Here is a 25,572-nt window from a genome sequence, read left to right on the forward strand (position 1 = left end):
TTATTTATTTCTATGGTTTTAAACGTAATAAAAAAGTTGCCTGGTTTGTCTTTATAACCTTCGTCTTTGTTGGATTATTGTTTAAAGTTTATTATTTATTTTTTGTGGCGTTAAAATCTAAGATGGAGTGACGCATCCCACCAAACACGAAAGATCTTTGAGCACACAGAGTATCTTCAGGTTACCCGTCGTCATGGAAACCTCAGCATCACTACCCGAGGCCTCTGGATTATTCATCAGATAAAGCTAAAGCCCCGTGATGTCGGGCTGCGAGGAGCCGGCCCTGCTGGAGCTCAACCTGCGGAGGGAGACGTGGTGTAGGGTGGAGGGGAACCCCCGGCAGTCCTGGGAGAGGACGGAGAGGAAGCACCACCGCGGTCACCTGAGGACCAGCCCGGTGCTGCTCGCCGCTCTGACCGCAGGGACGCAGCGCAGGGGGGGCCGCTCCGAGCGGCCGCCCCCGGTCAAGCTTCCGGAGAGAAGGCACTTTGAAGAGAGCTGTAAGGAAGCTGGTTCTGACCGACTTACTGAAATACTTCATTAATGTCTCCATGAGAATTTACAGCGTGTGATTTAACATGTGGTGGACAGATGTATTATCAATGTGTATATATATATACACAGATATAAAGACGAACTGAAGTAATTTCACAAGATGTTATACTTAAATATCATATTTTTTATTAATTATAATGAAGTCATCATTTTACACTTAATGAAATGTGCAACATGAAGATTGAAAAGCGAGGCTGTAGTTTGATTTAAAACTTTAATTTTATTTAATGCAGGTGTGAATTAAACCTTGAATAAGTTAATCAAAAAACCCCACAACCATTATAAACTGTGTGTGCATGTAGGATCAACACAACACAACAACAAGGGTTGCTTTATAAACGATGACCTTCAGTTCCCAGATATCGGTGCGTCCTACAGTAAAGCTGCAGCTATGAAAAGTGTTAGAATATTTCTCATGACATTGATCCAGATGATTCATCACGACTCATGAATCATTGTTCTGCATCTTCTCTCCTCCTCCAGATAAATCACACCTGGTGTAAAATGCCTGCGAGAGTCTGCGAGCCGCCGCAACGATTACTGTCCAACATGCAGTTATTTTAATACCTTGTTCACGGCTTAGATTTCTCTCTGTTGGTGTGTGAATATCATCTTCGCTGTCTGTTCCCTGTAAAACTTGTTGTGTTCTGCGAGACAGACGTTCATGGTTAAGATTAAACCTTGAAGATTCGAATGTTTCCACATTTCATTCTGAGTCTAATCATCAGGTCAAAACATGCTGCTCCTTCAGCGGCGCTCCTCGAAAACTCTTCACCCCCCCTCAGGCCAAACTGCAGATTTAAGAGCTGTGTGTGCGTCGCTGCTTGTCCGCCCCGGGGAAGAGTCTGTACGCATTTTGTGCAGTGATGAGCTGAACGGTTTGAGCTGACAGACCTTTGACGTCAGCGATGTACCGGCAGGACAGGACGATGTTGCAGGGCTCGTTCCTCCCCTGCGAGACAGAGAGAGACAAGAGATATTCGAATGAAAACATCTGCGGAGGAGCTGCTCGTGTGTTCCATCGATATTTGATCAATTTCAAACTCACGTGTTTGTCGAGCCCCAGGGCGGGAGAGTCCGTCTCCAGACAGATGTGCTCCAGTGGGATCGCTCCGATCAGTTTGTCTCTCTGTGTGGTAACATCAACATGACTTTATCACCTCGGTACAGTGGACAGAGCTGAAGACACATGACGTCCTGCTGATCTTATATTTCTTTTAATCTGGGGACAAAATATCAGAAGTGATTTTCTGTCTTTACTTCTCAAATCTATTTGCGCAGGAGAAAATACCTCCCAACCGCAAATACTGTTCTCAGACCGGAGTTGTCTCTGGGTCTTTAATGGAGCTCTGCAGAGGGTTTCACTCAGCGTGATGAGTGGTTTTTAAACAGCGTGATAAACAGGAAACATAAGAGACAGCATGAACACTGAAGCCACCTGTAGTCTGGTTGACACAGAAAAAACACCTGCTCTTGCTTATGCAAGAAAACAGGACGATTGCTGAAAGCACAGATCAGTGTCAACAAGAGGATGATGAACTTTGAGGTGGCATCAGCCAAGTGCACAGCAGCACTCAGGGCTTAAAGGTAAACAAAAAGGTGTCTGTCTAGTTTTGAATCGTCTGCCTGCAGCACAACTGTTTCTATATGAGGAGTTATTGTTCAACACAGCAAAGTTCATATGTGAATTTTTTCATGATAGTCCCTGAGGGTGTGGGACGACGATGCATCTGTGGGCTGCTCAAGCAAAGTGAAGTGACCCCCACCTGTTGGTTTCTGCAGACAGCAGGTGGGAAGGAGAAGAGGTAACCGGCCTTCACACCTTCCAGAGCCACCGACGGCTTCCCCGCGAAGTTGTGAAGCAGAGCGCGACTGATGCCTGAGGGAGAATCAGAAAGTGAAGACGTCAGATCGTCTGCAGCTGTAAAACTGTGTGTACATGACTGACAGGAGGGACACACCCACCCTGTTCTCTCATGGTCTCTACGGTGACTTTAGCAGCTGATCGTGAGTGGACGTTCCTGTGCAGAGAAAAAACATCACTGTCCTCAGACTGTCCATTGCTGCAGCTCCTCTATTCAGCCTCTGTCTCAAACACCAAACCTGTCCCACTCTTCTTAATGTGAGAAGTAAGAACCTAGTAGACATTTCCCAGCGCGACCGCGGACAGAGAACGTCAAATGTCTCAAGGTGAAGACATGTAGCTCAGTTTGTGTTTAAGGTCATGTGACCTCACCAGAAGGTATAAAACTCTCTCGTGCTCATTTTCACAAATCACGTATTTGAATGTGTTGTGAGTTCGTCAGCAGATGTCGGATGAAAGTACAGAAGGATGGAGATGAGTGGAAACATAATTACAAACAGACTGGAGGGAAAGAACACATGTCCTCCACACATACTCGCTGTGAACTGCTGCCGTTGGTCATAAATTACCTCACTTCTTCTTGACCCTGAATACTTCATGTACGATCACGTACCCTCATTATCTAATTTACTCAACATCTCCTGGAGACGAGCCAACGTTTCACACGTCATGATATAAATCATCTCATCGTTGTGAAACGGGATTGTTAAAATATAAAGGTTGTGAGATGGAGGTGTATAATATGTGTTTTCATTCTAATCTGTTCCATTGTGCTCACACAGGAAGGTCCAGCTCCTTGGCGACGTCGAGCTGTTTAACGAACACAGTCATCTGGTCGTCCCTGTCCTGCTGAGTGGGAGCACGCCACGGTGTGAAGTCCAAACCGATCTGGAGCCAAGAGAAGAGCAACCAGGTGAACTCACCCAGACTCACAGAGCTTATTCTATAAAGTTACGTTCATTAAAAGGCAGATTATTTATTCATCAAGCTCTTTACAGTAAAGTTTGCCATTCACCCATTCACACATCTATTATAGCAGCACTCTCTCTTTCTATACGGGGCAGTTGTTGGGTTCAGCATCTTGCTCAAGGACACTTCAGCGTGCAGGTGGGTGAGACTGGGATCGGACTGCCGACCTTCTGGATGGAGGACGACCGCTCTACCCCTGGGCCACAGCCGCACACACGCTGTAGATGAATGAAATGTGTTGGGTGCAGCGGGACGTCACCTGATCCATAAAAACAACACTATAGAAAAACAGGATTCTGGGACTTAGTCCTCTGGTGCCTGAAATCTGCTCGGACCAACGCACACATTCCAGACACAGGAAGATTCAGAGGTCTCCACAGGACGGAGTGTGTGTGTGTGTGTGTGTGTGTGTGTGTGTGTGTGTGTGCGGATGGAGAAGTGCACAATAGAGACTGTGACTGACTGAGTTCATTAACTTTTCCCAACCAAGAAGATTAAGAAGAGTAAATCCTCTTTTCTTTTCCTGAAGTTAACTTCTTTAAAGGACAAAAGAATGTGTGTAAAGTGGTGGTGTGTTATATGTGTGTGTGTGTGTGTGTGTTTCTGTGTTGTAGACTTAAATCTCAGTCTGAGGTCGACAACATGGTTTTAGTATTAAGAGGTTGAGGTCACAGAGTCTTGTAGAGGAATTACTTGAAAAATAGTTATGGAATATCAGCATGTGTTTTGATTCAGTGCAAAATACATTAAAAGATCGAATGAATGAAACTGACAATAAAGAAAGTATAGTACAGTACCTCTCCAACAGCAACAAGGTGTTCTCTGTGTTTGTAGAACAGAGGCAGAGCAGCATCCAGGTCCTGTTAGAAAACATCCACTTTAAAACTAAAGTTAAACTTTCTTTGACTCTGAATTCTATAGATTTTATTTTCGTTTAGCACCAGTGGATTTTTTTCATTAGCTCAAATGAAACCTGAAACCCTGAAGAAAAATCAGAGCAGGAAGAAAATATTGTTCAATCTTTGCATCACAGTGGACGGAGGTGTGGATTTCAATTCTTACTATGGCTTGAAAGAAAGAACTCAGAACCCCCCCCCCCCGTCCCTCTGTCTGTCTCACCCGGGACACCACCGAGCAGAGAGGGGCCCAGTTCATTCCTCGTTTAGTCAGAATCAATAAAGTAAAATCAGGCTGTTTCACCACCTGAGGCTTCGCGCAGCGCCGCTCGGGCCCCTCGCCGCCCTGCAGAGGATGGAGGCCGAAACACGGAGCCACCACATCTGGATAACTGTGAGAAGAGAAATGAGCAATAACAAACACGAGGCTCTCCTGCAGAGAGCAGCTGTAAAGGAGAATGTAAACTATTCTCATTCTATACGTTGTGCATGAGAAGCTGCATGTACCCCGGTTCTGTATTATTGTGTAGCTACAGATGTTCTGACACAATCTTGTGAGTTTAGAGATTTACTCCACAAAAGAAATGACTTGTAGTTCTGCTTAAACCGATTGTTTGTTTTCTCTTACATTTTATAATAATAATATATAATGGTACGTCCTGGGAATGATCATAGAACAATGAGGACACACAGACCGTTGTTGCAGCTGGAGAACTCTGCTGAACTCCCCAACTTCTTCTGTTACAGCAATCAGGGTCTCTACCCCAGCCTTCACACACACACACACACACACACACACACACACACACACACACACAGCTCTTAAACTCCATTTGAAGGGTTTTTCAGTGTCACCAGTTTTATTCGGTTGTGAGGCAGTTTGTGTGAAAGCTGCAGAACAAATACAGTTTGAACAGAGAACTGACCCGTCTGCTTCTCTGGATCACATCCCCCAGATCCTGGAACAACAAAAAAACTGGTCTTTACTAATTCAAAGTGATGAAACCAGCTGTCAGAGTCAAAGATAAACAGTTTGTGTGCATTCAAATGTTCGCAATTAGCATTTGTGATGCTAAACTGACTAATCTGTTAGTTTTATTCAGATGGTTTAAAACTGCTTTTTAATGTTGTTTACATCCTGTTAGCTTTGTGCTAACTGTGTTTACAGACTACCTCTTCGAATTCACGGGCTGAGATGTGACAGTGAGCGTCAACGAAGCCGAGATCCATTGAGACATCAACTAGAAAAACTACGAGATCTGAAAACACAGAAAAGAAAACTTGAGATATTTCCTCGTTTTGTCAGAAAACAGCAGCACGGAACGTTTCTGCCGAGGCACCGGGGATGCTGGGGACCATTAAAACCGTCGGACCAGGAAGTCGCGTCTTTGATTCCGGTTTGAAAACAGAAAACAAACCGGTTGGCGGTAAAGATGGAGGCGGCGGAGGGAGAGGAGCTCAGAGTCCCGGTGACGGCGAAGACACAAGTGACGGAGCAGGTGAATAAATATAAAGACATTTTAAAAACTGCGCTGACCGGACAGACGAACGTTCCCGAGGAGACGAGGCGGGTTCTCCTGCAGGAGCTGCTGATGGTGAGTTCAGGTTCTTCATCTTCTCCACGAAGTTTGTCTTTGGGTCAAAGTGCTTCAGCAGCCGCAGAACATCCACCCACAGAAGTCAGGTCACAAGGGTCCCGGTCATCTGGGTCTTTTTAAAGAAGAGTCATAATAATGATGATGATGATGATGCAGAATAACAGTGAGTTGAATTTTGTACCTGCTTCTGAAAACACTTCACAGAGATCAAACACAAAGAGGATGGAAGGCATCAAAGATGTAAAAACAAGAACTGGAATTAAAACCTTCAAAGTGCAGAATGTGCCAGACAAAGGTTATTTTATAATATTTATCACTAAGACCATGTTAACTCACTTAAAATCCAAGTATTTGCAGTGACCGCTTAGTCTCAATCAAAAAGTGGGTGTTAGAAATGAGTAAAAACATTGATTGCACACCGAGGCAATAAAATACAAGAACATTTACATAATACAATATATATATATCAATATTTCCAGCTCCTCTCAGATCTTTTTTTCTTACCCACAATATAAATTTGCCAAACTCAATAAATAACAAAATACTCACACATGGTCAACACACGTGTGATTTGTTTGTGTGCAGAACTTCGAAGCTGCTGTTCAGGACAACGTGTTGGTGAATGGAAAACCTTGGGAGGAGGCACCTGATGCTGAGGGTGATTCACTTATTCCCTGTTATAACCCCACAGCTTGTTTTCAGAGGACAAATCCAGATGACGTTTGAAGTTTGTGTTTCTCCTCTCCTGAGCAGAGGATGAGTCGGCTGATCTGGAAAGCCTCCTGGATGACACCATTGTTGAGACCACCAGGAGGCGCCGTACTTACCCCAGACAGATCCTGCCGCATGTGGTCCATTCCCTCAAGGCTGAGCGTAAACTCATGGTGGGTGTCGGGGCCGGTTTGTACTATTACTGAATTATTACTCTTATTGAACATATCTCGTTTCCAAACCGCAAGGGATTCAACACTGCACTGGGCCCTCAGTAATAACAATACATAAGATGAACGGCTCTCAACATGTGTGAAAGACAGACAGAGAATCGTTACTTGAATCAGGTTTTAAGAAAAGTGCATCACAGTAACTCTAGACCATCCAGAAGTTCTTTCTCCTTTACATCCGCTGCCATGTTGTGTGTTCCAGGGGCTTTATGAACCAGCAGTCAAACCTCAAGAGGTGGCCAGAGACCCTGATCAAGGTATTTACTGAACGCAAACATTTTAAACTCAGCTCATTTAGTCACTTAAAGTTCTGCCAGTCAGATAAATCTTTGTTCTGTCGACATCATATTTACTGAAAACATATAAATATCATCACTATCAGAAATGAGACACTTTGATTTACGGACACCATCTCTAGTCTCTGCTTTCTGTTTGATTCCTCTGTGGTTTAAAATGTAGCATCGTCTCTCCAGTGGGTTCATATTGACCGACTGTGAATGCCGGACATTTTCTTCTTGCTTTCATATAATCAGGAAGAGCTACTTCTCTTGAAAGTTGAAAGTTTCAGCCTCAGTGAACTGAAATACCTAGAGATGCTGCTTTTTGTTCACCTTTAGAGTTTCAGTTGCCTCGGTAGATTAAAGTGTCTTGTCTGTTGTTATTGTGTTTGCTTAAGTTCTCCACATTATGTTTTTTAACAATAAAAGTTCTAATCCTACGTTTGTTTCCTCAGAGAACATCATGACTGATTTGTCTGCAGCTGCTCCTGAGATGGTGAAACAGGCCATCCAGGTTATAAAGGTGCCACAGCGAACCTGCGTCAATCCTCATCCACAAATACACATTTAATAGATGAGATAAATTTATATTTTATATAACAAAATGTTTTATCTACTCTTCTTTGTCCGTCCTCAGTCGATCAGCACTCTGCAGAAACAAGCCGAAGGCCTCCGAGAGGTCCTCAACATGAAGCCGAGTCACACCACCCTGGAGATCCATAGAGAAGTGTTCAGCTGCAACGGCCAATCTGACGCTCCGATGCCGGGCACGGCTGCGAGGAACAGGCTGCCGATCAAGCGAGCCGTAGATGAAGCGGCGGCCTCAGAATGCTACGTGCCTCTCTCCAAGAAACTAGGTCACCCTGTGGAAGAGGGTGAACCAGAGCGACGCTTGGTGCAATGATCGGAGAGGAAATAAGATGCAGCGATGTAATGGACTCTTTTCTGATCTGAACATTTAAATTTGCCCTTCTGTCTCAAACGAGTCGGTTTATCTTCATCTTAAGATCTTTACTGTTAATGTAAACTCTTTTTTTAAACCTGTGCTGTGTCTTTTTAATTTTAAAGGAAAAGGCTGTTAATATTTTATATTTGTCATTTTTCTCCATTAAATATCTAAAACCAACACTTTCTGACCTGCTTGTCTGTTGCTCTCGGTCTGACGTTCACTGTCGCTCACAGACGATCCTCAAACAGAAGTGAAAAGTGTTTTTTTTTTTGGAGGTTCAACTATTTTTAGTTGTGGTTTAAATCCCAGTTGTTTGGTGGTTATTTCTGCAGAATGTGTGATTAAAGAGATAAACCACAGTGTAAAGTTATCAACTGATGACTTGTGGTGGATCGTGGTCCCGGAGTCATGTGACTTATGTGAACCGTCCTCGCTGCTTCTTCTAAAATCGCAACAAATTTAAAAGGTGAAAAGGAAGCTGAAGTGAAACTGCAGGTTTCTCTCCTGTAGTATAAACTTTACTGGAAACTTTTGTGTTGTGTGACAGAGACGCTGAACCAGGACGACCTCAGCGCACACAGTAAAACTCCTGTGATGTCAGAGAGCAAGAACGAGCACCTGTGGGAGAAGAGTGAGGTAAGATCACGCTTCTTATCCTGCTGTGAACTACGACACAAGGTCAGAGGTCACGAGTTAAAATGAGGGACAGTTTGAAAGATCTTCTGGTTAAGGTTACTGAAAAGTGTGTGTGTGTGTGCGTGCGTGTGTGTGCGTGCGTGCGCGTGCCTGTGTGTCTGTGTGTCTGTGTGTGTCAGGGTTCAGAGGACGACGGCAGGAGGATGAAGAGGAGAGAGAAAAACAGAGTTGCAGCTCAGAAGAGCCGCAAGAGACAAACACAGAGAGCCGACCTGCTGCATGAGGTGTGTGTGTGTGTGTGTGTGTCTGTGTGTGTGTGTGTGTGTGTGTGTGTGTATGTCACAAATTTTAAAATCTATCATCTGTCCATTTATTGGTGATTTCCTCCTCTTCCATTTCTTCTTGTCTTCCCTCTTCCAGGCCTGTGAGCTCCTGGAGCAGAGGAACCAGAAGCTGAGGACAGAGGTGTTTACATATTTACTCTCATTTAATTCTCCTTTAAATTTTTAATTCTCCGACAACAGCCTGAAAACACTGAAACCACAGATAAACCAAATGTAATCAAAAGCCAGACTTGTTGTTTTTCGTGTTTCAGGTGGATTCTCTGTCCGAGGAGCAGCGACTCCTGACTGAAACTCTCACAACCCACGAGAGTCAGTGTCCCATCATGCACTGCCCCTTCTCCTCGTCCGGCCTGCTGCCTGACAACATGGCCGCCTGTTCAGTTTGAGGTGAGGGGTCACGTCTCTGACCTCTGACCAGTGCAACATGTCTACAGCTGTAACCCACCATGTGATGCAACAACACAACTCTAGAGGGCAGTGTTCACTATGATCAGAAATTAAGTGGCAGATTTTATAATGGCAGTGAAGAGCGACCCCTGGTGGCCACACTCTGCAGTACATCACTGTGGTGCCGGTGGTTCGACTCCTGTTTCATCTTTCAGGTGGAAAATTAAATAAAACATTTAGTTCATATTCATAATGTCACTGAAGAATGAATTCATTGTGAACTGTGTGATGTGATGATCTGAGGTGTAAAATCTGTTCCGTTAAACGTTTATGAATTAAAATCTTTTAATCCCACAATAGTTTATTTGCAGCTTTATTATATGGAAACTTAGATGAAAACAGAAATTCCAGGAACTGGAGCAAAAGACTAAAACTGTTCCGTTAATAATTAGTGTTGAGCTGAGTCAGAATCATGTGTTCTGGAAAAAGTAAAGAGTCATAAGTTCTAATGGAACATCTGGAACAGATTTCCCCTTTGAATAAAAACACATGTCACAAACCTGTGGGTCATAATGTGTTGACATTTGATTATTCACGTATATTTTTATAGGAATAAAGGGTCGTGTTCTGATTCTACAGCGGCAAATACAGACTTTCAGAAAACCAGTGGCCCCCGTGTGTCTGGTTGGTTTAAATCACTGGTTAATAAAAAGCACAGACCATTAAACTAAAATGTATTTACAACCTCCCACCACAAGGGGCTGTTTTGATCCAGTCAGTAGAAATAACACTGTCTGTATTAAAACACTAATGAGAATTATTTTACTTCATTTTCTTCTATTAGAATCAATTTAAACACATCATAGTGTCAGATGATGCTTTATAAGGGCTCCACATATTATTATTATTATTATTATTATTATCATAAAGTATTGTTTTAGTTTTCATTATATATTTAAATCTGGGAAAATGATTCGTTTTTTCCCAGACTGAGAATCGAACTGCAGCGACAACTTCTGTTACTGATTCAACTGAGAGGCGCTTTCTGAGAAAATGGCGTATTGTGTCTTTAAAAGAAGACAGACATCAAAGTGAAAACTTGAAAATCATCATTTTCCATCGATCAGCAAATATAAAAAAAACACAATGATGCACGGAAAACTGCAAAATCCCTCGTGTGTGTTTCCGACCACGTTTGTCACCATCGTTGGAGGGAAAGAGAGGTCACATGGGATCGCACCTCCTTCGACTGAAGGCGTGTCAGAGAGGTTCCATAAACTCTGTTTCACCTGAATCTGTGGTTTGCTGAACACTTGCTGAACGTCACAGTTCCCCATTCTCACCACGATCGCATCAGAACTCACGGTTTTGAATCTGCTCTGTGGTTTCGTTTTCCCTTCCTCTTCCGCTCGGAGGTGGATGAAGAAGACCAATCACGTTCGAGCAGCTTTGGTTCCCTGCAGCTAAACAGTCGGCTGAAGTTGATTCACATCTGAACTCACCTTTCAGACCACACCCCTCTGGTTAGTGTGTTTGTTCACACACTCCTGCAGGAAACTGACGTCACAGCGTTCAGATCATTGTCTGAATGAGCTGGAATCACCTCCGGCCTGAATCCGAGCATCGTTCCACAGCAGAGCAGCAACACTGACAGGAAGCAACACGTCGCCCTGAAAGCTTTGCTGAGAATACAAGACGCAGCCAGCAGCACGGACACAGGCGGCCGAGACACGAACACACCCACACTTCTGCTGAACTCACACACGTGAGCTGTTCATTATGTTTGTTTGTTTGCAAAACCAGAGCAACTCGTCAAAGTAATTCTCCCGTCCCGACCTTCTGATTCAACATTGCGGCTTCTCTTGACGTAGCGTCAGACTTTGGGTGTCACGGAGGATGAATACACAGTTAAGGGTCGGTAATCCTGGAAACGTTAGACGCAACGGGACGCTGATGGATCATGGGGATGAAAAACAGGTTGAACTATTCTACCTGTTTTGCTGAAGCATCATCCAATCAGAAGCTGGACTGACTCCATGTATTTCTGCAAATTTCTCATGAACAGAAAAGTGGTGGCCAATGTTCAAACGACACACACACACACACACACACACACACACACACACACACACACACACACGGAATGTATTCTTAGTAATTTCTCCGGAAGAAAAACATTTTCCAGGGTTAAAGACCTTGTGGTTTCTCGTGAGGCACAAATATTTGATACAACTTAAAGTACAAATAAACCCACAATCCACAGAGCACCAGAGCACATCATCCAGAGAAATCCACCATTTATTCAAGGTAACGGGACGTTTTCATTTTGTCGCCTTTTAATTGCGTCGTGCTTCAAGCATCGCAGGTTGCTAGCCAACACGCTGCTAGCCATTTGGACATTTGGCTTGTTTTTTTCCTTCCACCGTTTTTATTAACTCGTGCATGTAAACACGAGCCGTCCGGAGGAGAGGAGAGTCGGACTAGTGGCTGAAGTAACTTCAATATTGCGTCTGCCAGCGCCAGCGTTCACAAGAAAAATCCGGAGGTGCTCACAGCTCTGCAAACTTCACCGTCTCCTCCAGCAGCTGCGTCAGGACGTCTGCCGGTTCGACTCGAGCACGAGAAGCTAACGATTCCACGTTTGTGTTGATTCTCGTCTCTGTATCGACTTTAGTTAGAACCGGTCAGGTTTTCACATCAGGAAGTTCAGCGTTTGCTACTGAAGCTTTCCAGAAACTCTTTGACTCATTACAAATACAAATGGAGAAACAAGAGTTTTGGATGTTTCCTGATTTACTTTCTTCTACTCAAAGCAGTTTTAACTTCCCCCCCGCCCACACAGATACATGTGAAATCCATGTTTCAGCAGCTTTCCTTGAAATGGCCACTGATGCAATCTGCCCCCTCTTGGATGAAACTACTTCCTGCCATCTTGAAACATCTTGATCTGACTGTTGCCCTCATGATGATTTAATCCAAACAAGCGTAAAGTGTGAAACGAAACTTAGCTCATCAGCGTCCGCGCTCATAAACTTTAAATAAGCATAGAAGACGTGTGGGTACGAGCGCTGACATCTTGTGCCATGAAATCGAGGAAACATGCGCTCGACCAATCACGGGTCAGTCTGAGCTGTCAATCATAATGCCCGTTATTAAACCGAACTGATCAGAAACACGAACAAACAGTGTGAAATCTGAACTTTTGTGACCCGTGGCTGCTCGTCCCACATGAGGTATTGTCCAATACAGGGCAAAAGTACACACACACACACACACACACACACACACACAGAGAAGATTATTTGTCATTCTCTCGCAACTCAGTCACAAGCGGAGATGAGATGAGTCATGTAACGACAGTGTCATAATCCCTGACCTGCAACTTCCTGTGTGTTGTGGTCAAAGGCCACAGCTTTATACGTGTGTGTGTGCGCGTGTGTCACCTGAAGTGAAATAAATATCATTGTGTGCAAAGTGTTAAGGGACATAAGAACGTCTCAACTAATGTGTTAACTAAGTACAGGGAACACGAGGCCGCTGCTGTCAGACCTGAACTCCAGGTTCTCTCCTGAAATCTTTCAGAGGTGATGAAGGTGCGAACACAAATGAAAAATGTGAAACTTGCGCTTTTATCATAAATAGATTAGTTAGAACAAGAACGTCAATACGAGTTGAGGGATCTTCTGCTGACGTACGTTGATTTATTTCATTGTTCTGTAATTACCTGGAATTAATGAACCAGTGACAGAACAGTTTTGATGTATAATTTATCTTTATACGAGTTTTAATAATAATAAAAAGGGGAAAAATGTGATCACTTCCTGTAAAGACTCAGTGACGGCCGCGAGCTGAACCCGAGAACAAATGGTAGGGTCGTCTGTTTTTCACGAGGCTGTGGTGAAACTTCTGATTTCCGTTTCTGCTTCAGCCTCGAGTGTGTTGACCAACTGCTTTTCCACAAACAGCTCATCAAGTGATGAAGAAAATAAAAACACATTCAAACTTTGTAAACAGAGAAATTATTTACCCTTGAAACGTGAGCAACTTTAAAACACGTTATTCACCAACGACACCAGAGCGACTGAGTTTTCAGGATTTCTCACAATAATAAAAATCAAAGCAGCTTCATGTCAGATCCGGTTCAGACCAGAGGAGTTTCCCACCAAAAATCTCACAATGCTATCGAGGAAGAACAACAAATATCTGGTTGTGCGCTCTGATCCAGATCCACACCACGTTTTAAATGGTTCTGGTTGCCAAGTTGTTTAAAGTCGTTGTAATGGACGTCTAATCCATCAATTACACAACCAGCTAACTGGCATGAAGCCGTAAAATCCCTCCCACCAGCAAACGCAGAGAATCACTTGATCCACGTCGGCTTGAAAGTTGAAATCTTGTGGTCTGACCCCACCCGTCTGGCACTTGGAGGTGATGAAAACAAACACTGAAGTGCTCACGTGTTTCAGGAAACACTCTGGTCCGTTCGGCTGCGACCGGTCGGAGAGCACGACCTCCTGAGGTCATCGTGTACTTTATGTTAAAACTTTTTTTTTTTTTTTTTAAAGCGTGGGTTAAAAAAAGAAAACCTGTTCCGGGGGTGTGTCCAGGTGTGGAGCGGTGGGAAAGTGGGCGGTACATGAGGGAAACGTTTCAACTTGATTCTGTGCTGTTTCACACAAACTGGTACGTTAATGACAACTTGTCATCAGATTCTCACAGGTTATATATCGTATCATGTGTTAAAGTATATTCTCGTAGAGAACAACTGTCGCTTGTGGATAAATTAACCACGAAGACGAGTCGTTTCTTTCAGAACATTTTATTTAGTAAGAGAAAAGAAAACAACGATTCAGGCGATGTTTTCATTGTTTTCATTGTTTTCATTGTTTTCATTGTTTTCATTGTTTTCATTGTTTTCATTCCGATGCAGAGATCACACGTTTTTTCTTTACGGCTCGAATCATCGCTAACTCTCTTCACATGTTTGTTGGTGTCAGCGTCGTGTGACGTCATCTTCTACGTTTGCATAGCAGCCATCTGACACGCCCCCATAATGACCAATCACGAGGGACAGCGGCAGCTGGCCAATCAGAGCAGACTGGGCTTTATCAGGGCGGGGGGGGGGGGTCTTAAAGGGACAGGAGCCAAAAACCAAGTGTTTGAGACAGAGGCTGTTAAGAGGAGCTGCAGCGATGGACAGTCTGAGGACAGAGATTCTGAAGATTAGAGCTTGAAAACATTTTACAGTTATAACACGGATTAAAAAGATTGAAGTGAATGTGACAGATTTAAAACATGTTGCTGCAGTTTATTAATTAAACTGTATTTCACAGATTATCCTCACAAACATTGAGTCAGACACACAAACACATCTCTCTCTCTCTCTCTCTCTCTCTCTCTCTCTCTCTCTCTCTCTCTGGACGGACCAGGACAACATGTCCAGTCTTGTCTCTCTTCAGCTGCTCTCTAATTTGCATGTACGTTTTCTCTTCTGGTGAAAAACAAGAGAAAAAGCAGGAAGTTCCACGGCTCTCTGGAAATATAGTAATCTTGTTTTTCAGGGAACAGTATTGTGGTTTTTCATGTATTTCCCTTCACCTTTATCCTTTTAAGACACAGCAGGGCTCGTACTGATGCAACCGAGAGGCAAAGTGTGTGTGTGTGTGTGTGTGTGTGTGTGTGTGTGTGTGTGTGTGTGTGTGTGTGTGTGTGTGTGTGGCAGTTTGTTGTTTTATTCAAACAAAAACAACAAGCTGCCGCTGAGGGGGCTCATTTATTATTTAACCCTGTTATCTTATTATCTCAACATCAAATTAAGTTGTATAGTTTTATTACTTTTTCAGATGAAACATATGAAAAATCTTTTAGTTAAAGCTCCAGTGTGTAAGATTTAGGTGAAAGGGAACTATGGCTGAAGTTTAATGTAGAATAATCCTGATGATGTTTTCTTTACCCCGGAAAAGGCCCTTTATATTTTAAATACTTTAAATTTTAAATACTTTAAATTTTAAATACTTTATTACATTGATTATGTTAAATACCTGCTCTCGTCCTCTTTCTTGCAGCTTTGTAACACATCATAGTTCAGTAATGATCATTACCGTCTGTGCATGGACAGAGTGTTGACTGAGTTTTTCTGAAGACGACAGGTTTCATTTCAACACATATCTTTAATTAACAAAGTATCAAAAACAAAAATTGACGGATCACAGAGATGGAAGTACACATTGGTAGTAGCAGTGCGTTTATACCTGACAGCCTGTGGTTTGTTCATTTGGACGACGGTGCAGTAGGCACAACAGAACACACGCAACTCAGTGCTACGACACGACAATAAACAAACACAACACACACACTATGAACACACGCAGACGCCTGCGTCCCTTTGACCGTGTGACTCTCAGACACACACACGATAAACAATATAAACCGTCCTCAACAATTCAACAACCTATTTATTTCCCTTCTCTTGTGGTGATATGTAAAGATGTTGTTCAGTCTGTTGGGTGAAGTGTTGTGGGCACAGCGCCCTCCTGGTGCGATGGCTGTGAGGGGAAGTGCAGTGACAGTGGGGGGGGGGTAAACCTTGACGGAGCGGAGGGCGGGAGAAGTATCTGTCAGTGGGGCGATAACAATCAAAAAAACACATCATCTGGTCTTGTGTAACTTCAGAGTCAGGCGCGGTGGAGGACGAGCCGAAAGGTGACGCAACACTTCTGATACCTAGCTAACGATATCCAGTGAACATAACTTTCAAACTTTCGACTGCTTTTAAACCAAAGGAGGCATCTGGTGTTTAGAAACAGTAGCACAGAGTCAATGCGCAGTCAATACAATATACAAGATTCTCGGTAGAAAACACGTCTGAAAAATAACACTCATGTAGCTTCATCGTCACAGAGGATGTAAAAACAACACTAGGTCTGTTTAAGAGGGAACGCAGTGATAATTTAAGTGTACTCGTGAAATTACACTACTCACTTTTTTTCGGACAATATTTCCCTACAGCACATTTCAAACGTTTAAGGAAAGTAAAGTATCGTCTGCATATAGGAGTACATAGGCATTTATACTGTGTTTTAAGTGCAGGATAATAAACCCTGCCTGCAAATTACATTTCCCTTTTGCAACTGTTACTGCTACCGTGGTTGACAGCCCACAACCGGACTCAGGCTGCATCCGTACGCCTGCGTTTTTCGCCTGTAAACGCCCTTTTCAAACTAAAAAAAAACGAAAAAGATCTCTGTCAACACGAGTGATTTGATCCCGGTCGCGTGAAAGGAGCTGGACGGAAAAAAAACGTTGTAGCCTCGCACTCTTTGAGAGTTAGGCTGCAAAACGAGGCAGTAAAATAAAGTTACAGTGTGACTTCTACAGCCAGCGTACGTCCTGAGTGGTTAGTAGTAGCAGCAGATTTAGTAGTTCGTGTTGTATAAAGGACGAGCAGACAGGGTTAATACGACAACAACAGTAGTTTCTTAATAAATATACTGATTTTCATACAACAAGCACAAACAACCGATCTTTTAAAGTCAGCGTCTCGCAGCTCAAAGTCACTCGTGCGTCTGTGCACACTCACATGTCGTTCTGTAACTGCGTTCTTTGTGGGTGAACAGATAAACCGTGTGCCATGATCACCATGAAATCACTTTGGTACAAAACTCAGACACTAAATCAGACTTTTCATCTATTCAAAATACCTGTAATTAAAAAAAAAACAATCAATGATAATTTTGTTTTTAGTGCTATAGCATCGTCCTTGTCCCTGACAATGTCAAGGTGCTGTCCATTGTCTTTCACCTGTCCCATCAGGTTTCAGAGAGTGGGGGGGGGGGTCACTCCCTGTAGCAGCGATGTGGATGCTGAATGAGTCCGAAGCTGGTGTTCGTCTTGTTCGTAGTCATTCTCAGGTCGTTAGTCTAAGCAGCTCCACCCGTGGCTCTGGGGGGTCTGCGCCACATCAGAGACGGCAGGTGGAAGCGACGCAAGTCCCCAGAAAAGTCGTAAGAGTTGCTCATAGGTGACCGGGACAGTGAATGTGGTCGAGGGTCAGGAGTCCTCCGCTCAGGGGTGACAGTGTGGAGGAGGACGAGGAGGTGGTGATGGAGGCGGAGGAGGAGGAGGTGATGTTGTGGAGTTGTAAGGTGCTCTCCTTGATGTGCTGGATGAAGAGGTTCCTCTCGTCCTCGGGCGTCTGGCCGTTCTGCGCTCGCACGATGCAGGTGGGCCGGTGCAGGTTGAGCATGTAGACGAGCTGCTGCTTCTGCTGCTTCAGCTCCTCGATCTGAGCCTTCAGGTCGGTGTTGACCGACTCCAGCTTCTCTGACTCCTGAGACAAGGACGGAGATCAGTTAATACTTTCATCTCATGTTCATCTGATGTTAAATCGTTTGTCTTTGTGATTTGTTGAAACACAAATATTTTAAATCATAAAAAGATGATAGGATATGAACTCAGTTATCGAAGTCGATGAAAGTTAAAAACTACCTGCTGCAAAGAATCGGTCTTCTCCTTCTTCTTGTTGCGACACTTTGCAGCAGCGACCTTGTTCCTCTCCCTCCTCCTTTTCCTCCTGTCATGCTCCTCACCCGTCATCTAAAAACCAGAGAGAATCACACACACGTTAACATTTAACCCTGCGACAACTCAACGCACTCATTTGGTAAAAACACGCCACCGCCTGTCGTGTGGTTTCCTCTCTGACTCATGTACCTCTCTCTTGACCCCAGATCCACGGGCAGGCTGCTCGAAGGCCCGGTCCGAGCTGGAGCTGGCCCCGTCGGAGCTCATTTCGACGCTGAGCCCGTTGGACAGACGCTTGGTCTGGATGGCGAGCCGCAGCTCTTCTTTCACGATGGGGGTGAAGTTGGTGAAGTCGTCCAGGGTGAGGGTGCCCGGTGGGGACAGGCTGGGCACCAGGGCGGAGCAGCTGATGTCGGCCAGCGAGGGACCAGAGTGCTGCAGCATCATTCTGGAAAGAATCAAGCAGATAAGTCGCTATAAATACTTTGGATTTACTCACAGAAACAAAACTGAAGTTACTGGAAAACAAAACTAAAACTAAAAACTTATCTCAGTGTAAGAGGCCAAAACACACTTAGTTACAGTAATCATTTTGTAGGTATTCAAATATAGGGTCACAATTAAACCACAAGTTATTGAGATTAATCGTAACAATCGTGTTTTATGTATATATGTGAAAATAAAGCAATAAGAAAAATGCTGCATGAGAATCTGGAAATATTCAAACACAAGCTGTTGGATGAGTTTTGTGTTTAAAAGTCAAGATTGTATCTTCTACAGGGCAACAAGCAAAAATATCTGGATATTGTTTTAGTACAAAAGTCATAAATACTTGGAGATAATCATTTATACCTGTTTGTTTTGTGAGCGGAGCAGTGACTCATGGAGAATTATGACCAATGGTTTGATAAGATGATTATGAGGTTTCAGCTCAGCGAGAAGAAAACAGAGTCTGGATCATAAAGGAAATAACTGAGGAATCATATCATTAAGTTATTTTATTTCCTGTAGGGTTTTCAGAAGGAACTCTACTTGATTAAACCCAAAGGTTGATTATAATCAGATCTGGTTTTTATTATAATAACATTTGTTTTATTTGGATTTTACAATTCATCTGAAGTTGATTTTCAGATTAAGTTTTTTATCAGCTCTATAGTTCATCGGGTTTTGTATGATCTCAATAGTTTATCATTAGATCAGAATAAACACAGTTGTGTTCCATGTCGATTATCGACAAAGAAAAACTGCTGAATAAACTTCAGTAATATATATTTTTATTTACCTATTTATTAGTTAATGTTTCCTTTGTCCCCTGATTCGTTTGTTGGCTCTGTTGATGAGGTTGAGATATAATAATGTTCTTAAGTTCTTGTGATTTGTGTTAAGTCTCTGCTGTGATTAAAATGTGTAATAATAATAAAAACACTGCTCTAAACACATCTGTGTCATTTTAAAGAAAAGCCAACAGGCTCTTTTTCTCTTCATCTAAATTATTGTGATGTCAAACAAGTAAAAGACACAAATATCTGTTAAAACATCCATAAAAACTGCGATAGATCGGATTCAAATCTCTCAAGTGAAAGATCACGTCTGAAACGTGAGTGAGAAAGTCTCCGTGTTTCTGTAGGAATGAAATGAAACGAGAGAAGCGAGTTGAAAAGTTTGGCTGAAGTGTCCCGGGACGTTCGAGAGCGCACCGGGACTCCTCCGCTCCTCTCCCCGGGACAACACAGCCTCCCCGCGGCCTGAGACCTGAGGAAACACCGGCGTCCCTACTCCGGCGAAGTAAAACAGGATCCTACCTGTTGGAGGTTTCAGTGGCCGGATGAGACGAAGCACAGACGGGGAAGTTCTCCTCTTATAGTCGCTCTGCTCCTCTCGCTGCTCCGTGCGTAAAAGTTGCGCTTGTGCCTGACGCGTTGCATCACACGAGTATTTAGAGAAGCGTGGAGGGGGCGGGGCGTGCTGACGCAACCAGGAATGCCTACAGGGAGGGAGGGGTGAGGGAGGGGTGAGGGAGGGAGGAGGGCAGAGGGGTGACGTCATCCTATTTATAGACGGCTGTGGCTGCGATGATGCAACTCAGCAAGATGGAGTCTGCGCTACAGTGGGAGAGACCTCCTTCCTCCTCTTCCTTCTCCTCCTGCATCCTCTTCCTCCTTCTCCACTCTTCCTCCTCTCACCCCCCTCCCTCCTTCCTCCTCTTCCTTCTCCTCCTGCATCCTCTTCCTCCTCTTCCTCCTTCTCCTCTTCCTCCTCCTCTTCCGTCTCCTCCTGCATCCTCTTCCTCCTTCTCCGCTCTTCCTCCTCTCATCCCCCTCCCCCCTTCCTCCCTCTTCTTCCTCCTCCCCTCATCCACCTCCTCTTCTCCTCCCCTCATCCTCCCCTCCTCAATCTCTCCGGATTCTTTTCCTCCTCGACCTCTTCTTTCTCACTCTTACACTTATCTTCCCGTCTTTCTTTCTTTCTTTTCCTCCTCTGCCTCTTCCTCCTCACTGTTCACTCCCTCACCTCCTCCTCCTCTCCTCCTCCCCTCCTCCCCTCCTCATCTCTCCTTGTTCTCCTGTGGTTACGCCTCAGCTGAATAAAACCCGGTTCCTCACAGAGACACTTTAATGGGGGATTTGATTCGTGACATTATTTTCAAACTGTTTCTCAAACCGAATCATCCTGACGCTTCACTGGCCTCAAACTGAACAAACCTTTTATGTTTCGTCCGCTGACGGATTCATTCACCGTCTCCGAGCTGCTCTTCAAAAACCGACCGTGAAGTGGCTTCGCTGTAATCTACCACATTCTTAATGAGTCTTAATCGGTTGATCTTCTTTACTCGCCGGCTGAAACAGATGGAGGATTTCCTGCGACCCGCAGTGAGATGGGACAACTTTATTTTACTGGAAGTAGAAGTTACGAAGGTTGTGATGGAGCACGTGACAGAAGTGTTGGTAGTGAAGTTTATTTTACTGAGGTAGTTTGTCAGTAGCCTTATTACAAACAAAAGTATTTTTTCTACTGAACTCGATTTTGTCATTTTGAGGCTCAAACTCATCTCCTGGTAGTTTACGCGACCAAAAATATATATTTTTAACGCTCTTTTTTAAATGTCTCACCCACAGATCAGTTCTTAACGCTAGCTAAACCTCAGAAATTAGAAGTTTGAGGTCACCTGCTGACTTTAATCGTGACCTCCGACCCTGACAAGCTGCACAATGAGAGTAACTCAGGTGAAACAGACCTTCACCTTCCTCCCGCTCCTCCACCGCTTTTTCCTCATTTCCAGTTCAAAGCCTGTGACGGCCGCATCCTAGAAACGTCCTGATTCTTCGACTTTCACCACCTTCTCAGAAACAAAACAGCGTTCATGGAATGTGGAAATCAGCTCATATCTCGGCTTCACCCGAAGTGAACATTACAACAGGAAACATGACATTGAACTGTGACTGCACTGACTGATCTAGAAACTTCTACATCTGCAGTCAGTGTGTGTGTGTGTGTGTGTGTGTGTGTGTGTTCACTCACCCTGGATCACACACTGTTTCCAGGGAAGCCTTCACACTGAGCTGAAGCCACGTCCATGTTGATTTTCCACTTTGTGTTTTTGTGTCTGCTGTAAATAATCAACCAGACGGTGTTTCCCTGCTCAGACGACTTTGAAGAACTTTGTTGTCGGTGGAATTTCTTCGTCGGGCCTCAGGGTTGAGCAGGTTCAGAGATAAGATGAAATCAGTGTGGACAGAGGCGGAGCGATGAAAACACAAAAGCTCTGTTCTCGGGTTAAGTTATTTTTGGCTCGTTGTGAAAACTGAAAATGGGACTAATTGTGAGGCATTATCACGTTTTCACGTTGTCTTGTGCGAAATCTAAAGAAATCCTCGAGAGAATGTTTTGAAATTCAGTACAAATGTTATTTTGGACTCAAGGACAAAATGATTCGAGGTCAGAAGTGCGAGATCAAGGTCACAGTGAACTCACAAAGCACATTTTTCCCTTATGACGGCTATTTCTCAAGAACGCCGTGAGGTAATTCTTTGAAAGAGTCAGCTTGGACTCAAAAAAGGTCAAGGCACCAAAATTCACTAGAATTCCCGGATGAGCTGATTCGAGCCTGGATGTTGTTGAGAGTTTCAGGCTTGGTTGATATATAAAATACATTTATAGGCTTGAGTTCCTTAAAAGCTTCCTCTGTGCAATATGTTCAGCATAAATGTGACATGTCCGGACGTGACAGCTCAGCCCAGAGCCCCACTTCACAGTTTTAGTTCTGTTTTTTGGGGGTTTTGATTCGTGTAAAAAGACGCAGATGACTCCTGCATTACTGAACATGTGTGCGTTGTGGACACACGCACGCACACACACACACACAGACACACACACAGACACACACCCCCACAGCGTCTCTCTCAGGCCGCAGACACACAGGTGTTGAAAAGTTTATGAGGTCAGTGTGGTGATCCAGATTGATGCTAAACTGTGAAGTCATTGCTGACCCTGTCGACTATTAATACCAAATGATCGGAGCGCTAACCCGCCGGCTAAATATTGCATTCTCTATTTTTATATTTGAAGGGTTTGGTGCCAGTGCAGCTGTGTGCCGTTCATTTAAAAAGCACCTACAACTTTGAAGACTTCTGAATATTTAGCTGTGAGATTTACATTTCGTACACTTTCATTTCGTAAATCTTTTTACACGATGACTTTAAATGTCTACAACAGGATGTAAGATGTATTTCTCCATAATCAGTGAATGATGAGTTAACTGACACATCAGCTAAATACAAGAATCATAACTTATAGAAACAACAGATTAAATTAACCTGAACTTCAGCAATAAATTAAGGATTCACAAGTAGCCAGTGGGATTAGTCTGTAACAGTTTGAGTGTCAGAGATGGAACAGGGATAAGTTAAGTCTTGTCTTTAAACTAATACCATACTGGTCTGATTGGGCCGATCCTGGGGTTTGACCCAAGTTTGGCAACCGAACTTGATCTGTGTTATTTCGTCTGGCCTGCCGGATTTGGGTTAAACCAATCAGGCGACCTTGAGTGTTTCTGTTCTCTCTCTGGATGTCGTTGCTGTGGAAAATCAAACTTCCTGTCGAGGAAATTGAATCATGTCCGTCGGTGTCATTTTAAATCAAGTCAGATTTATTCATGGCTGACAAGTTAAAAACAACAAAGTGATTTTCAAACATGGTGAAGCAACTGAAGTAAAAACAAGAAAGTTGAAAACTCTGCGAGAGGAAGATTTTTTTAAATTACCAATAGTAGGACAACACCCAATGTGACGACCGCAGAGCTTCTGGAGAAAAGCTCGGTCATTAAAAGAAGTCATGTGTTACTCTCCGCCCCTGCACGGCCCTCTGGGAGTTATAAATCCACCACTGACCCCAATAAATTACAAAACACTTTTAAAACAACAAAATCCACGAGACAGATAAAAAAACAACTGAGATACAAAAATCAAATCACAGCAGAAACTCAGAGGCCGAGAGGCAGCGTCTCCTCCTCTTCCTCCTCCTCTCTGAGTAAACTCTTCACTTCCTGAGCAGGTGAACGTCGTGACGACTGATCAGGTGACAAACAGAGCAGAGCGAATGTTGGCTTCATATCAGCTGTGAAGATTTCACTTTCACCTGCTGAGCTGCAGAGTGCGTCCGCTGCGTGGACCTTCGACCTCAGACGACGAGGGATGAAGAAATAAGCTGTGAGTTTCACTATGAGAGAACAGCATCGGGTTGTCGGGGAGTTTCTCGTTCTGAGACTCCGTAGAAGAGAAAGTGAAAAGAAAAAGAGGCTGTAAAGTTTGAGTCACTGGTCAGAGTCTGCAAGGTTTCAGAAAAACACTTTCATTCCAACAATCGTCTCAAACTTTGTGATCAAATGAATCCTGATCCACTTTTCTGTCATTGATTTAAGTTCAACCTCAGGTTTAAATCTTTGACTGTGATTGAGATTATTTTATATTTCTTCTCTTTCTCTCAGTTTAAAGTCCCAGCGTCATGTTGAGCTGATGATGAATCACATTTAAAATGTAATTTAAATGTGTAAAATGTATTTTCAGCAGTTTGGATTATTAACCCCCCCCCCCCCCCCCCCCCCGAGTCGTGTGAAAAGAACAAAACAAATTCCGCATTTATTCAGATTTTGTTTGTTTCGGGTGCCGTAACCTCGACTCTCAGCTTCCATCGTCTGTTGTTAGAAAACCTCAGTAAAGTCGAGTCAGGGTTTTCAGATTTGGGGGGAAAGGGTTTTGTTTTATTATAGTTTGAGAAAGTGAACTTTCTCATTTCCCAGCTGATGGTAACTGTAGTTGGAGGAGCTGGAGGTTCCCCATCATCAGGTGGTGTCTCTTCCCGGTCCCCTGCTGGTTGCCCGGTAAATCCATCGAGAGGATGAGAGGGTTTATTTCCCGGAAAGGAAGAAGGTGACGTAATCTGCCCCTGCTGAGGAGGAGGAGGGGGAGGGGGAGGTGGAGGAGCTGTTGTTCACGACTCTGCTGCTATAGAAAAGTTGTAACTTGTCCTGATGCAACGTGGGTAAAAATATATGATAAAATATGAATATATTATATAATAATATTGAACATTTATGGAGGTTATTATTTATATTATGTGTATTAATGTTCACATACAATTAATATAGACAACTGTGAATATATATATATAAATATATATATATAAAATCCAACATTTTATAATTATGATAATTTAAACTGATTTATACAAACAATATTCATACGACCGTCATAATTGAACAGTTAATAATCATCATCAGTATAAATAAAATAATGGTGATAACATTTTAATATTTTGTTGTATACTGTTAAATAAGAAAACAATACAATCTACATACGTATATTATACTATTATAGTAGACTTTATGTTTTATTACGATAGAACAGAATTGATCTTATTTGTTGATTTGTCATTACATAGTTAAATTTATTTATTTATTTATTTATTTATTTATTGACCATCTTATTCTCGCTTCAGATTACGTCATCTCTTCCGGGAAGCAGCAGCTCTTCCTCCTCCTCCTCCTCCTCTTGTATTTCTTCCTCTCCAACACGGGGAAACCGGGAAATCCCTCCCTCCCCCCCCTCCCTCTCTATCTCCCCCCTCCCCCTCCCTCTCTATCTCCCCCCTCCCCCCTCCTCTCTCTCTCCCCCTCCCTCCCTGCTTCCAGCATCACGCCACAGATGATGCTGCAGGGTGTGAAACACTGATGGATGTCTTCATCTTCCTCTTCCTCGTCCTGCAGCTCTTTACTGTACATGTCAATGTGCTAAACGGTCGCGGATCATTTGCACTTTCGATCTGAGTGAATCATCTCGTTCCTGTAAACGGAGCCGATGACGGCGCTGCAGTAATTCTGCAGGTTCATGCTGCTTTCTTTTATTTTCCACGGTGTATTGTGGCTGTGATCCTGTTGTGGACGTGATAATGATGTATATATACTGAATAACATCATAATATCCAATAACAGATTATTATGTCAAATTATTATCTGATTAATGAATCAGTCCTTTGACATTTAAGCGACGTCGATCAGATTAAATTTGGTCTTTTGGTTTTTGCTGCTGGAACAAAACAAGAACTCTGATTAAAATCATAAAATATAAACCGCGCTCT

At 43.4% G+C, this 25,572-nt stretch overlaps 4 protein-coding genes across 5 annotated transcripts; 2 read left to right on the forward strand and 2 right to left on the reverse strand.

Annotated features, from left to right (window-relative positions):
- Positions 1-664: 664 nt before the first annotated feature.
- On the reverse strand, positions 665-5,635 carry tatdn3 (TatD DNase domain containing 3). 2 transcript variants are annotated; one of them, XM_020110556.2, is made up of 10 exons: positions 5,458-5,635; positions 5,211-5,243; positions 4,980-5,053; positions 4,592-4,676; positions 4,186-4,248; positions 3,198-3,307; positions 2,521-2,576; positions 2,322-2,434; positions 1,604-1,684; positions 665-1,507 (listed from the first exon to the last, which is right to left on the reverse strand). In XM_020110556.2, exons 1-10 carry the CDS (start codon positions 5,512-5,514, stop codon positions 1,355-1,357), a joined length of 825 nt encoding a protein of 274 aa, XP_019966115.2. In that variant the 5' UTR covers positions 5,515-5,635; the 3' UTR covers positions 665-1,354. The 2 variants fall into 2 exon arrangements, with proteins under 2 accessions (XP_019966115.2, XP_019966116.2); XM_020110557.2 differs by lacking the exon at positions 2,521-2,576.
- Positions 5,619-8,227, forward strand: nsl1 (NSL1 component of MIS12 kinetochore complex). Its single transcript, XM_020110558.2, has 6 exons — positions 5,619-5,879; positions 6,468-6,540; positions 6,636-6,766; positions 7,026-7,080; positions 7,557-7,624; positions 7,739-8,227. The coding sequence occupies exons 1-6, from the start codon at positions 5,718-5,720 to the stop codon at positions 8,003-8,005; spliced, it is 756 nt and encodes a 251-aa protein (XP_019966117.2). The 5' UTR covers positions 5,619-5,717; the 3' UTR covers positions 8,006-8,227.
- A 312-nt stretch (positions 8,228-8,539) lies between these two features.
- On the forward strand, positions 8,540-9,771 carry batf3 (basic leucine zipper transcription factor, ATF-like 3). The gene is made up of 4 exons (XM_020110559.2): positions 8,540-8,686; positions 8,866-8,970; positions 9,107-9,151; positions 9,282-9,771. Exons 1-4 carry the CDS (start codon positions 8,645-8,647, stop codon positions 9,414-9,416), a joined length of 327 nt encoding a protein of 108 aa, XP_019966118.2. The 5' UTR covers positions 8,540-8,644; the 3' UTR covers positions 9,417-9,771.
- A 5,796-nt stretch (positions 9,772-15,567) lies between these two features.
- On the reverse strand, positions 15,568-19,987 carry atf3 (activating transcription factor 3). The gene is made up of 4 exons (XM_069515356.1): positions 19,743-19,987; positions 18,130-18,388; positions 17,905-18,012; positions 15,568-17,746 (listed from the first exon to the last, which is right to left on the reverse strand). Exons 2-4 carry the CDS (start codon positions 18,385-18,387, stop codon positions 17,432-17,434), a joined length of 681 nt encoding a protein of 226 aa, XP_069371457.1. The 5' UTR covers position 18,388; positions 19,743-19,987; the 3' UTR covers positions 15,568-17,431.
- Positions 19,988-25,572: the final 5,585 nt, after the last annotated feature.

The sequence above is a fragment of the Paralichthys olivaceus genome, chromosome 19 (genome assembly GCF_024713975.1).
Source record: "Paralichthys olivaceus isolate ysfri-2021 chromosome 19, ASM2471397v2, whole genome shotgun sequence".
In the NCBI taxonomy this organism is placed as follows: domain Eukaryota; kingdom Metazoa; phylum Chordata; class Actinopteri; order Pleuronectiformes; family Paralichthyidae; genus Paralichthys; species Paralichthys olivaceus.

Coding starts and splice junctions, on each gene's coding strand:
- tatdn3 (XM_020110556.2), bottom strand. CDS start 5,514: ATGGATCTCGGCTTCGTTGACGCTCACTGTCACATCTCAGCCCGTGAA. Junction 5,244..5,457: donor CAGCCCGTGAATTCGAAGAG/GTAGTCTGTAAA, acceptor TTGTTGTTCCAG/GATCTGGGGGATGTGATCCA. Junction 1,508..1,603: donor CCCTGGGGCTCGACAAACAC/GTGAGTTTGAAA, acceptor TCTGTCTCGCAG/GGGAGGAACGAGCCCTGCAA.
- nsl1 (XM_020110558.2), top strand. CDS start 5,718: ATGGAGGCGGCGGAGGGAGAGGAGCTCAGAGTCCCGGTGACGGCGAAG. Junction 7,081..7,556: donor GGCCAGAGACCCTGATCAAG/GTATTTACTGAA, acceptor TTGTTTCCTCAG/AGAACATCATGACTGATTTG. Junction 7,625..7,738: donor AGGCCATCCAGGTTATAAAG/GTGCCACAGCGA, acceptor GTCCGTCCTCAG/TCGATCAGCACTCTGCAGAA.
- batf3 (XM_020110559.2), top strand. CDS start 8,645: ATGTCAGAGAGCAAGAACGAGCACCTGTGGGAGAAGAGTGAG. Junction 8,971..9,106: donor GAGCCGACCTGCTGCATGAG/GTGTGTGTGTGT, acceptor TCCCTCTTCCAG/GCCTGTGAGCTCCTGGAGCA. Junction 9,152..9,281: donor ACCAGAAGCTGAGGACAGAG/GTGTTTACATAT, acceptor TTCGTGTTTCAG/GTGGATTCTCTGTCCGAGGA.
- atf3 (XM_069515356.1), bottom strand. CDS start 18,387: ATGATGCTGCAGCACTCTGGTCCCTCGCTGGCCGACATCAGCTGCTCC. Junction 18,013..18,129: donor GATCTGGGGTCAAGAGAGAG/GTACATGAGTCA, acceptor TCTGGTTTTTAG/ATGACGGGTGAGGAGCATGA. Junction 17,747..17,904: donor AGACCGATTCTTTGCAGCAG/GTAGTTTTTAAC, acceptor TCCTTGTCTCAG/GAGTCAGAGAAGCTGGAGTC.